The following is a 13,718-nucleotide window of genomic DNA, read 5'->3' on the forward strand; positions in this document are numbered from 1 at the left end:
CCCTACTCTCTGATGTAGCGTTTGTTCCCTAGAGGGGCCTTTGGCCTCATGTAAGGCGTTCTTAGAAAATGAAGTCGGTTGGGGTGCAGGGAACAGAAACTGTTTGCAGAAACAACTTCATTATTTTGGTTCTGATAAATTGCATTTTTGCCTATGCCATTTAGAGCAATTGTTTCATGAATAAAGTATCTTTCCATGGCACTCTTTTGTTGACAATCTCCCCAACATGATCTCAAAATTCTAAGAACCCATTCAGATACAGAAAGGATATTCTTTCCCGTATAGAATCTGAATATTTGGTCCATTTGGCCCAAGAACTCTTTAAAATTTCCAGTGGTTTACTTTTGCTTATGAACCCTGGATTATATTTCAGTGTGAAGCTCGAGTTCATTGAGGGCTGCATCATGGTTGTGTTTGATGTTGGGGGGCCGGGGTGGGTGTAGCCAGGGTGAGTGTGTCCAGCTCGATATCACTCAGGTCAGGGGTATCTGTCCGAACTCTCTGCCAATGAAAATGGGCTCCTGTCTTTTTAATCATAATAATTGGATTTTTAGCTATGTTCTTCTGATACATTGTGAGCCGCACCAAGTCCTCGGAGAGCGGTGGCATACAAATCCAATTAATTAAATTAAATTGTTGACTGCAATGGCCTTCTGCAACCCTCTGCCAGCAAAAATGAAGCTCGGGAGGGCTGCATGCAGAGAGCTCCGTTTTTGCTGGCAGAACCACTGCGGACCAGTCTTTCGCTATTTCCAGGGTGGCCCTGTGGGGCAGATCTAAGCACTTCATAGGCCGGATCCAGTCCCTGGGGCTTCAGTTTGACACCCCCACTTTATAACTAACCTTGATGTATATTTAAACACCTTGGTAATTTCCCCCCCAGTTTATTGTCAGAAAGCAAAAATTATGGAAACTGGAATCTTTCTTGTCTTCATGGCCATATAGAAAAGATGGATGAATAAACTCAAGGTTTTCTATGAGTTTGTCATGATTTATATATAATGTTGAATCATAGTTTAATAAGTCCAAATGTAGCAAGTATGCCTGGATGCATCTACTTATCATATGGATTTGATTTCATGGTCATGTTGTTTGCAATTTGGAACAGAAAAAGGCTACTGCTGGCCTCCATCCTTAAGGAATTAATCCATGTAGCTGTTAGTCCAAGCCTTTCTTATATATTTCCAAAGCTTTTACTAACTTGCCTAAATGTTCCTGGCTTGTATACATAATTTTGATTCTTGGAACAATATTTTGACAACTATATAAAACAGTACAGAAATTGCTTTGAAATACATTTAAGAGTATGCTGTTTTAAGAGATGCACACTCAGGTTTAAGTGTTTCCTAAGCATTTAGGCTATTTAAATTGATGCACCAGATTAATTTTCATTGTCAATTTATTCATCTGCACACACTCCATTATCTTCTTAAGTACTTCTCTCTCAGTCGGTATTTATATATTTTTATTTATTTATTTATTCATTTGTCCAATACACAAATACATAGGAAGAAAAATAGACATGTAGTAATATATATAAGGGTAAAGTGAACTTAGAGGAGAGGATATATGAAAGAAAGAAAATATATATGATAAGTGAGAGAAAGGAAAGACAATTGGACAGGGGACGAAAGGCACACCAGTGCACTTATGTACGCCCCTTACTGGCCTCTTAGGAACCTGGAGAGGTCAATCGTGGAGAGTCTAAGGGAGAAATGTTGGGGGTTAGGGGTTGACACAATTGAGTATTCTAATCAGTTTCCAGTTTTGAGCATGTGCTATTCTGGCAGCTGTTACTATGTGTACAATTAAATATTTCTTCTTTATTGAATGTCTCTGGCAATATATATGCCGCCCCAAGTCTTCAGAAAAGGGGGGCATACAAGTCTAATAAATAAATATGCCCAATAAAAATATCTCTGGTTTAAGTTCAATCCTTTGTTTCAAAATCTTCCCAATCCATCTCTGTCCAGTATTTTTCGGCTTCCATACATGTCCACCACATATAAAAAGAGTTAGGTGTCTGATTACATTTCGAAGACTTCATTGATTTATTCTTAAACATTTTTGATATTTTCTCTGGGGCAAAAGACATTTTATTGGTAGTGAAAATAGGAAGAGGATAGAGACTTACCCTAACTTATTATTTCAGGCCTACACTCGTAATGTTTTGAAACAAGAAACTAAAGTATCAGGGATCCTGGTATAACCTAACCATGCTATGTGCCATTGCCAGCATCGCATAAGGAACAAAGCAAGAGCTATTCTTCACTGAAAAAAACACACTTATCCTGAAAGAGGTGGCATCCATTCCAACATGATCCCTAACCACAAAACAATGCAAAACAAGAGAGATGCATCATGCATAATGTAATTGACTGTTGCGGTGCACTTTATATGGGGCTATTCTTGAAAAGCATCTAGAACCAGTCGGCTCGAAATGCAGTGACCTGCATGGTTTTGTGCAAATCCAAATTTGCATTTGTGTTGTTGATCTGCTTCCAGGCGTAATTCAAGGTGCTGGTTGTCAAATTTAAAGCCCTACATGGTTTGGGGCAGGTTAATTGACGGAGTGCCTCTCCTCAATTACATATCTCTGTCCCAATAAAACAGGCAGGGCACATTGCAGGCCCCAACTATCAAAAAAGGTACATCTATGGAATCTAGGAGAAGGGCCTTATCTGTGGTGACTCCCTCTCTTTGGAACATCATTTCTCTCAGAGATAAGATTGGTCCCCACCTTTTTCCTTTTCTGCGAGATTTTGAAGACATGGTTTTGTCAGCGGGCTGGGGGATTCCCATTCAGAACTGATCAAGTGACTTATCTGATCTGTTGTCACCTCAACAAGGGGGGGGGGGGAGTTAAATTGTGGGTATAAACCACCCAGAATCACTATGTATTGAGCAGCTCTGCAGGTAAGTCCTCGACAAACAACACACTTACGACTATCACAATATCGCCACAAATATGTGATCAGAATTTGGATAGTTGGCAACGGGAATACATTTCTGACAGCTGCACTGTCCTAAGGTCATATGATCACCATTTGACAGCCAGCTTCTGAAAAGCAATGTGAATGGGTAGAAGCCAGATTAGCTTAATGATCACAATGTAGTGCTTCAGTTAACTATTATGGTTAAAAAAATGTTCATAAAATCAGGTATGACTCATTTAACAACTTGTTTAACAACAAAAATTCTGGTCCCAGTTCTCATAATTTGAGAATTACCTCTCTATATTAGTTTAAATACATACATATACAGACACATATATACATACATACATACTTACATACCTATAGCAGTTAAATTTGAGATAATACATTTCTGGGATGGGATCTATTCTTAGGAATTTTTACATAGGGAGCAAACGCAAGTTTAAATATTAATCCGGAACAAACTCTTAGCACTTGCTGTATTAAATTCGTTCCTGCTATATATTCTGGTGTACAGTGTTCCCTTGATTTTCGCGGGTTCAAACTTCGTGAATAGCCTATACCACGTTTTTTAAAAAAATATTAATTAAAAAATACTTCGCGGGTTTTTTTTCTATACCATGTTTTTTCCCACCCGATGACATCATACATCATTGCCAAACTAATAATTTTTGCAAATAAATAACAAAAAAAAAATTGTTAATAAATAATTATGTTTATAAATATCAGGATTACTAAGTGTCTCTTATTCAATGGTGAATACCAGTAATAATGGTGAGTAAATGGTTGTTAAGGGAATGGGAAATGGTAATTTAGGGGTTTTAAGTGTTAAGGGATGGCTTGTGATACTGTCCATAGCCAAAAATGGTGTATTTACTTCTGCATCTCTACTTCGCGGAAATTCGACTTTCGCGGGCGGTCTCGGAACGCATCCCCTGCGAAAATCGAGGGAACACTGTATAGGAATAGGTAAAAGCATAATTTAATGTTTTTAATAAGATGAAATTCATAATGAATCTGGAAAAATAGTGATGTTATGTACCAGTTAAGCAACTCATTAAAATTTGCAGCATGGTACATAACTCTCAATGTTATTAGATTTGAGAAAAATTGCAGTTTTAATAAGATTTTCGTAAGCACTAAAATGTGCAATGAAAGATAATGCTTTGGTTTTTGTTATTGTTGATATTGCAGGAAATTGTGCCTCTACGTCTGACCTAAAATAACCTTTGGCTAGATAATTATTTTTGCTGTTTCTTTTCTTTTGCTATTGGGAAGGGGAGGGGGGAATTATCTCTAAAAAGGAATAGAAATAGGAACTTTGAAATAAATGTGCAATAGCACAGTGCTTGACAGCCTTCTTTAAGCGGTTTACAGAGTTAAATGTAGAGGAAAGTAAATCTGATAAAGGAAATGACAGGAGCAAGCTATTTTTTATTGTCTGTAAATCACCGGAGTCATTCATCTACGCCCAGCCCAGATCATAATTTATTAATGAAATCATTTTATAATGAAATGTGGCTTTTATAATTTAGAGCATTTTGTCAAGATTCTAAAATATCACCTCTTTGACTTTAAAATTGCAATCCCTCATGACTGTAGTAATTAAATCCTTACACTTGATTGCCAAATTTTAATTTCTCATTAGATTTAATGTCTTTCTGTAATTCAAGGCAGCATGTTTAATGCTCCTGATCCCTGTTTGCGGTACAGCAAAAACCTGTAAGGTGAACTCACCTGAGAGAGAAAATGGCCCAGACACCTAGTTGGCTTTGGTACCTAAGTGGGCACTAGAAGACACACAATCTCCTGGTTCGTCTTCTGGTTTCTAGGCCCGCACCTTCGGCACTGTACCAACCAGGGGCCTCAGCGGAGTGCTTCAAAAAACAATTTTTAACAGTTTTATGAGGTAAATTAGCCTGTTTTTATCACTTTTAGCAGCACCCGAGGCCCCTGGTTATGACACCTGATCTGCCGGAATCCATCCTTTGCATTTGGTTGCCAATCAGTTGATTGTCTTCGGAGTACAGTAATACCTCATCTTACGAACTTAATTGGTTCCAGGACGAGGTTCGTAAGGTGAAAAGTTCGTAAGATGAAACAATGTTTCCCATAGGAATCAATGGAAAAGCCAATAATGCGTGCAAGCCCATTAGGAAAATCCAAAACATTAGGGCTTTAAAAAAAAAAAAAAGCTGCCGGCAGACGAAGCTGAGGCGAAGGAGTGGGGGGAGTGACAGCGAGAGGTGGCAAGAGGAGGGACTCCCAACGAAGCAAGGTGAAAAGAGCCTCTCTTGAGCTCCATGGGTCTTTCCCTCCCGTTTTTGCCCACCCCGTCCTGCTCATTTCCCCCACACCTTTCTCCTCTCTTGATCTCCATGGTTCCCTCCCGTTTTTGCCCACCCCACTCTGCACATCTCCCCCACACCTTTCTCCTTCCTTGAGCTCCAAGAGTCTTTTCTTCCCGTTTTTTCCCACCCCACTCTCCTCATCTCCCCCACACCTTTCTCCTCCCTTGAGCTACATGCATCTTTTCTTCCTGTTTTTGTCCCCCCTACTCTGCCCGTTTTTTCGATCCTGGGATTCCCCTCCTGGGATTTCCCTACAGCATCGCGTTTTTGCGGAAGTCAGGAGGTGGGGTTTTCCATGGAGGGGAGCCTCAGGGGATCCCAGGATGGCAAAAACTGGTGCTTGGCTTGCAATGAAAGTCTGGAGGCGGGGCATCCCAGCGGCAGGTTCATAAGGTGAAAAAAGTTCGTAAGAAGAGGCAAAAAAATTCCGAACCCTAGGTTCGTATCTCGAAAAGTTCGTATGACGAGGGGTTCGTATCATGAGGTACCACTGTATATATAAATCCAATCAATCAATCAATCAATCAATCAATCAATCAATGCCTTGAGGTGGAATCTAGAGCTGTTTCTGTGGGTATCTATTTTGTGATACTCAATTTTTTTAAAAAAAAAGTCTTTTCACTCCTAATTTAAAATACAGTACATGCCGGGTGAGCAAATTCTTTACACAGTGGAATGTTAAGAGGAGACTGTTTTATATTCAAAACATTTCAAGCTTGAAATGGATTATTCTGACGTTATTGGAAATGTTTCGGATGCGCCAAGATGTTCAGTGCTTGATTTAGAACTTGTAACTTCTCCAGAAAAATTAAAACAATATTGGAAACTTTCCAGAAAGGTCTGAGCAATTGTTTCCAACTTTGAAACAGGGCAGGTTGAACAGTTTTAAAAATATAATGGCTGTCAATCACTTTGTTCTTAATTAAGCCACATAACAAATATAACTAATCGTATATTGATTGTGTTCTTTTGTCCTTCAAAAGCTCCTTCATAAATGGGATTGTAGGACAGCATCTTAGAGACAAATATAATGTAACTGCAAAGCAGAAGTAGACAAATCCCTCATTCCAGTTTAAATTTATTTTGCTCATCACACAGTGTAGTAAATGTATTTATAATACCTCCGGCTGTATCTAACTCCTTGTTTTATCCAATTCTCATCTGTTTCAGGGTTTCTCCTCTTCAAGGTGTGCGTGTATGTAAGGTGTGTGTATTATATTTCAACATATTCCTTTTAACCTCACTGTGATTTTTTTTAATCACTTTATTTGTAGAAGATGGAGAAATAGCAAATGTCCAAATTACAGTGCAGATGAGACCCAGTTTGAATACAGATATGAATCCAGTGTTAACAGTTGCAAAATAAAACAGCAATCATTTGTAATATGCGCAGTAAGAATAAGTTTTGAGATTTTAGAAGTGATAGAAGGGAGAGGTAGCACAATATATGTGATGTGTTTGGTTCTGAGAATGCATTTAAGTAAAGCAAAATCAGTTTTGAGGTCAGCATGTATTCAATCGGTAATGACTGCTAGTATTATTTTTTAATCTCTCCCCCCCACCCTGCAATGCATCACAGGGCCATTTTGTGAAATTGATTTGGTTTGTAACTAGTAAACCTCCAATGGGAGTTTCACTAAAAAATAATTCAAACATTGAATAAGCCCTAAAACTTTCATAATTACTTTAGTGCAATGATTGAGGCACCAGGCTAGAATTTGGGAGATTATGAGTTCTGATGCCAAGGTCCTCTTCGAAAATGATGGATGAACATCATCAGGCATAAATCCAACTGGGTAACCTTGGGCCAGTCCCTCCCTCTCATCATTGAGGGAAGCAACCTACAACTAAGATGACATTTCCTGACATCAATTAACCAGTGGAACAACTTGCCACCAGAAATTGTGAGTTCTCCAACACTGGAAGTTTTAAAGAAGAGATTGGACAACCATTTGTCTGAAATAGTATAGGGCAGTGATGGTGAACCTTTTTGGCACCGAGTGCCCAAACTGGAACGTGTGTGTGCAAGAACCCTGGAATTTGAAAGAGCAGGTGGACGGTGCACACATTAGCAACCTGGTCTTTGGATTTCCAGCACACACATTCTTGGTGGTCAGTTGTGCATGCCGGAGTGCTGGAAACCCAAAGACCATGCGCAAGTGCACGGGCCAGCTGATCTTTGGGTGTCCAGGGTTCTGGCACGCGCAAAGATCAACTCGCACATGTGTGCTGCAAACCAGAACAGCTGGCAATTGCTCGCATGCCCACAGAGAGGGCTCTGCATGCCACCTCTGGCACACATGCCATAGGTTTGCCATCACGGGTATAGGGTTTCCTGCCTGAGCAGGGGGTTGGACTACAACAGGGTTTCCCAACCTTGGCAACTTGAAGATATTTGGACTTCAACTCCCAGAATTCCCCAGCCAGTGAATGCTGGCTGGGGAATTCTGGGAGTTGAAGTCCAGATATCTTCAAGTTGCCAAGGTTGGGAAACACTGAACTAGAAGACCTCCCAGGTCCCTTCCAGCTCTGTTATTATTATCCCAACTGCAAGGACTAGTCTAGGCCAAGTATGGGCTACGTTGGCTCTTCTGTGACATGTGGACTTCAACTCCCAGAATTCTTGAGCTAGTATGTTTGGCTCAGGAATTCTGGGAGTTGAAGTCCACAAGTCACAGAAGAGCCAACTTTGCCTACCACTGGTCTAGGCAATTGCTAGAAATCGACACCGACCCAAAAACGCCATCCCCACTCAATTCTATGAACCCTTTCCTATTAGCACCTGGTCATCACTGTTTTAAGGCAGGGGTCCCCAAACCTTGATCCGTGGACCACCACTGGTCCACGGCATGCCAGAAACTGGTCCATGCAAACAAGTGAAACCACACCCCCTCCAATCCATAGAAAAACTATTCTCCAAACTATTCTCCAAAACACCTGAGGGTAGAACAAGAAGCAATGGGTGGAAACTAAATAAGGAGAGAAGCAACTTAGAACTAAGGAGAAATTTCCTGACAGAACAATTAATCAGTGGAACAGCTTGCCTCCAGAAGTTGTGAATGCTCCAACACTGGAAGTTTTTAAGAAGATAGCAATAGCATTTAGACCTATATACTACTTCACGGTCTTTTATAGCAGTTTATAGAGTCAACATATTGCTCCCAACAATCTGGCTCCTCATTTTACTGACCTGGGAAGAATGGAAGGCTGAGTCAACCTTGAGCCTACTGAGATTTGATCTGCCAAACTGCTGGCAGTCAGTGATCAGCAGAAGTAGCTTGCATTATTGTACTTTAACCAACGTGCCTCCGAGGCTCATATCAAGCAGTTTGATATCCGAGGTTATCAAGATTTTGGATAACCATTTGTTTGAAGTAGTGTAGAGTTTCCTGCCCAAGCAGGGGTTTGAACTAGAAGACCTTCCAGGTCCCTTCCAACTCTGTTATTATTACTATTATTATTTATTTTATTTATTTATTTATTTATTAGATTTGTATGCCGCCCCTCTCCGTAGACTCGGGGCGGCTAACAACAGTAAAAAGACAACGTAAACAGATCTAATATTAAAAATATCTAAAAACCCCAATTTAAGAGATCAGTCATACATACAGTCATACCATACATACATTTTATAAGCCTAGGGGAAGGGAATATTTCAATTCCCCCATGCCTGACGACAGAGGTGGGTTTTTAAGAGCTTACGAAAGGCAAGGAGGGTGGGGGCAACTCTGATATCTGAGGGGAGCTGGTTCCATAGGGTCGGGGCTGCCACAGAGAAGGCTCTTCCCCGGGACCCGCCAAACGACACTGTTTAGTCGACGGGACCCGGAGAAGGCCAACTCTGTGGGACCTAACTGGTCGCTGGGATTCGTGTGGCAGAAGGCGGTCCCAGAGATATTCTGGTCCAATGCCATGAAGGGCTTTATAGGTCATAACCAACACTTTGAATTGTGACCGGAAACCGATCGGCAACCAATGCAGACTGCGGAGTGTTGGAATAACATGGGCATATTTAGGAAAGTCCATGACTGCTCTCGCAGCTGCATTCTGCACGATCTGGAGTTTCCGAACACTCTTCAAAGGTAGCCCCATGTAGAGAGCGTTACAGTAGTCGAGCCTCGAGGTGATTATAAAAACCTCTCTCCACAGAATCGGTCCCTGGTGTCAAAAGATTGGAGGACACTGCCTTAGAGCATCTTTTTCTAGCTTTCTGCCTCCCAAATGACTTGGACTACATCTTCCCTGTGGATAGTTGCAGTCTAGTATATTTGAAGGGCATCAGGGTGGGTAAGATTGTTTTGGAGAATATGTATGACTTTTTTCCTAGTTCTAACTGGATGGACTTCGTGGAAACGCTTCATTTGATTGTATATGAAATCTATGAATGGAAAACCAATATAGGATCGCTATCCGGTGGTGAACCCTCTTGTGAATATCCCACCATCATCTGCCCTTTAGGAATCAGCAGCCAAGAAGTCTGCTGTTTATAGAGATTCTCAATCATCCAAATCATGGTTGTCTCAAAGGTGCGTTTTCCAAAAGGCAACCGGACATTTTTTTTTGTTTTCCCTTTGAAAATGTTTTGCTTATCATCCAAGAAGCTTCTTATGTTCAGTTCTAAACACGCCTCTTGGATGAGAAAATATTTTCAAAGGGAACACACACACACACACCAAAAAAAGTCCAGTTGCTTTTTGGAAAAAACACCTTTGGGAGAATTGGCAGCCTGCAATTACATTTCATGTGCTTATTAAGGAAAACTGACAGTGTTGCTTGAATGGCAGTTTGGAAAAAAAAAGTTTCCCCATGCCAGACTCCTCTTCATAGCTTGGAGACAGCATTCTGGAAAAGTGGTTTTAAGTAGGTCTTGAAAACCCGATCGTCCTGTTGGAAAGCCAAAGGGAAAGAGAAGGGAAAGCATTAGGCGTAGGACTTGGTGGCAAACACAAGGAAGAACATAATAGCTTCGATTTTTTCATCATAGCCCAGTATTAGGTTCTTTACTGGTACGGGCCACACTGCGCACTGGTGGGTGTACTTGGGCATCCTGGTGAGATTTTGCTTCTGCGCATGCATGGAAGCAAAAGGATGCACAGGCGTGTGATATTTCGGCAATTTTCTGCTTCTGCGCATGCATGGAAGCAAAAAATTGCCAAAATCTCACCAGGACATACGTGCCCACCCACCAGGCACCTGGAGCTGCGCGCGCATCGCACTGATAGCAGCAGAAACAGCAGCCCCTGCTTGTCATAGCCTCATAACTAACTGTCCATTTTTATGTTTTCATTGTGTTACACTTAGTATAGTGAAACCAGAGTTGCTTTTTTTAAAATTAATTTTTATTGATTATAAAAAAGAAAAAACAAACGAACATAACACATAGGACATAACAAAACACTAAATGAGCATTTCCAAAGGGTGAACTGTAGGTGGTACACACCACAAAGGCAAAAACCTAATGCTGTGACTATAAAAAGTGATTTTCATGAATATATCAAGTTAATATATAGTAATTTATCACTAAATAGGGATATTTGTTTGTTTGTTTGTTTGTTTGTTTACTTACTTACTTACTTACTTACTTACTTACTTACTTACTTACTTACTTACTTACTTACTTATTTGATTTTTATGCCGCCCTTGTCCTTAGACTCAGGGCGGCTTACAACATGTTAGCAATAGCACTTTTTAATAGAGCCAGCATATTGACTAACCTGCAAAGACTTAGGGCTGGAAAAATTTTCTTCGGAGGGAGTAGGAAGCTTGGAAGATTGTTAACACCTCGTTAGGGCTGGGGAAAAAAAGCTTCCCAAAACCTACATTTGAAGTATAAGACCCAAATTTTCAGCCTCTTTTAGGGAGGAAAAAGGTGTGTCTTATGCACTGAAAAATACAATAATGGCTTTTAATGCAAACCTGGTATTCCATTCCATTCCATTAGGTCCCACATTGTTGGGGGAAATATGCTGACTCTGTAAATCGCTTAGACAGGGCTGGAAAGCACATAAGTCTTAAGTGCTAATGCTATTGTTATTCCATTGATTCTTCTCACCTGATGATTGGTTGGTGACTTCTTGGCCCACTCATAAAGCCTCTGATAGACATGGCCATCATAGCTTCCCAGGGCTGAATTTAAACATCCATCAGTAAAGTCAAAGGCATCAACCAATGGCACAGCATCTCTCCTGAAAGAGGAGGGAAAATAATTTATGAGTCATAATTTATCAGTCATTAGTTCTACCTTACAAAGTACGTACTAAAGTACAACCCAAGTATACAACAGAAGTTTTCATGTTGACATCAAAAATTATAAATTATATACACAAAATCCATTTGTTTTGCAATATATTTTATTGTTCTGTTAACTCTGAAGATAAAGCAAGAAGCTTATTGGAGCTCTGCCCTCTTATAACCACTTGACATTTTTCACAGTGGTTCCATTCACTGTGGTTTGCTCCCAAAATAAATCAGCCTTGTTTAAGAGAGGGTTTTCAGACCTCAAAAGACATATCATGTTTTACAGAGGAAAGAAATTGGTTGGGGGGATTTTAGGATTGTATTTCAATGGTAACAATAGAATACAAAATGAAAAAGTAGTCATTATGGTACTGTTTATAATAAGTCGCCCTAGGCTGTTTATAACAAGTCGCCCTAGGCTGCTTTTTTGCACTCTGTAAAAATCAACATGTCATATCCTCTGCCAAACAGATGTTGCTGCTTGTCACATTCATTTTCAGTCTGTCAAACAAAATTTATATACAGTGTTCCCTCGATTTTCGCGGGTTCGAACTTCAGGAAAAGTCTATACCACGGTTTTTCAAAAATATTAATTAAAAAATGCTTCGTGGGTTTTTTCCCTATACCACATTTTCCCCCCGCTCGATGATGTCATATGTCATCGTCAAACTTTCATTTGCCTTTAATAAATATTTTTTTAATACACTTTAATACATAAACCTGGTGAGTAATCTAAATGGTTGCTAAGGGAATGGGAAATTGCAATTTAGGGATTTAAAGTGTTAAGGGAAGGCTTGGGATACTGTTCATAGCCAAAAAATAGTGTATTTGCTTCCGTATCTCTACTTCGCGGAAATTCGACTTTCGAGGGGCGGTATCGGAACGCATCCCCTGCGAAAATCAAGGGAACACTGTACTGCTAAAACTCTTCTGTCTGTAACCTTTAATTGACCAAAAGATTGCATCATAGGGCAAAACATTGTCAGCAAAGGTACAGTATCACAAATGGGCTAACTTACAGAACACCTATTATTCCTGAGGGAATGAAATGTGGGAAAGGTATAGATGTTTCAGCACTGTTGGGCTGCTGCTATGGTCATGTGACCCATTTTAAACATGGGTGTCAAACTGGATTTCTTCAAGGGTTGGATCAGCACTGTTGTTCTCCTCCATGAGCTGACTAGGGGTGGGTGGTGTTCTTAAATCTTTTTTAAAAATGTGTCTCGTTTTGGCTGGCAAAGTGCTGCAGGAGGCTGTCCAGGCTGAAAAAACACTACACGATGCCTTGTTTTGTGTGCCAGAGGCACCGCGGGGTGGCCCTTTGATATTTCCAGGCCAGCCCCATGGCCGGATTTAAGCACTTGAGTCTTGTGTTTGATACTCCTGTTTTTTGGTAATTGCCCATTAAAAAGGAATTTTTAAAAAAAATAAAAGAAAATTTAAAAAAATAAAGATAAAAACACCAACACCTTCCAATATACAAATCAAGGGGGAAAAGACCCATTAAAATCTCAATAATTCAAATTAGCCATATTGTAAAACCTAATTAGCAATAATTCCTTTGTAGGAATCATAAAAAATGGGTGAGAATTTTAAAAATAAGTATAATTTAAAGAGGAAAGAAAAAAGTGTTAAGATAAAGAGAAAAATATATGTAGAAGGAAAAAAAAGGAGAATGAGAAAATACTACTGAAAAAATAGAAAGAAATAAAAAAATTAATCAAACCGTGGCCGGATTTAAACACTTGAGTCTTGAGTTTGATACTCCTGTTTTTTAATGTTCTGTGACAGTTTCCCAGCCATTTACATAATCCTTCATTCCCCCACCCAACAGCAGCCTACTGGGGAGGAAGTTAGTTTTCTGTTTTTCTGTTCAGGTAAGAAAGGATAGAGGAGGGAGGGAAAAAAAGGAAGGAATAGGGAAGAAGGAAGGAAAAAGATGGGGAGGTAAGGAAATATGAAGGTAGGAAGGAAGCAAAGAAAGGAATTTCCAATGCTCATTGCCTGGTTCCCATGCGGAAAATTCAATGTGGAAGTCCCATTGGAATTGGGCGACATAGAAGTAAATAAATAAATAAACAAACAAACAAACAAACAAACAAACAAACAAACAAACAGGTTTGAAGAGGCTGATCTAGTGTGCACCTAGTGTGTCAATGACTGTGGCATAGAGGAAGTTTGATTTAGTGGTTAT

At 39.9% G+C, this 13,718-nt stretch overlaps 1 protein-coding gene across 2 annotated transcripts in view; it reads right to left on the reverse strand.

The window, feature by feature from the left end:
* Nucleotides 1-8,729: 8,729 nt before the first annotated feature.
* ACOX2 (acyl-CoA oxidase 2) overlaps nucleotides 8,730-13,718 on the reverse strand; it is a 35,662-nt gene continuing 30,673 nt past the window's right edge. For both annotated transcript variants that reach the window (XM_070738131.1, XM_070738132.1), the window contains 2 exons: nucleotides 11,340-11,472; nucleotides 8,730-10,171 (listed from right to left, as the gene is read on the reverse strand). In XM_070738131.1, the coding sequence (XP_070594232.1) occupies nucleotides 10,109-10,171; nucleotides 11,340-11,472 (196 nt within the window). In that variant the 3' untranslated portion in view covers nucleotides 8,730-10,108. The remainder of the gene's footprint in view (nucleotides 10,172-11,339; nucleotides 11,473-13,718) is intronic.

The sequence above is a fragment of the Erythrolamprus reginae genome, chromosome 2 (genome assembly GCF_031021105.1).
Source record: "Erythrolamprus reginae isolate rEryReg1 chromosome 2, rEryReg1.hap1, whole genome shotgun sequence".
Lineage (NCBI taxonomy): Eukaryota > Metazoa > Chordata > Lepidosauria > Squamata > Dipsadidae > Erythrolamprus > Erythrolamprus reginae.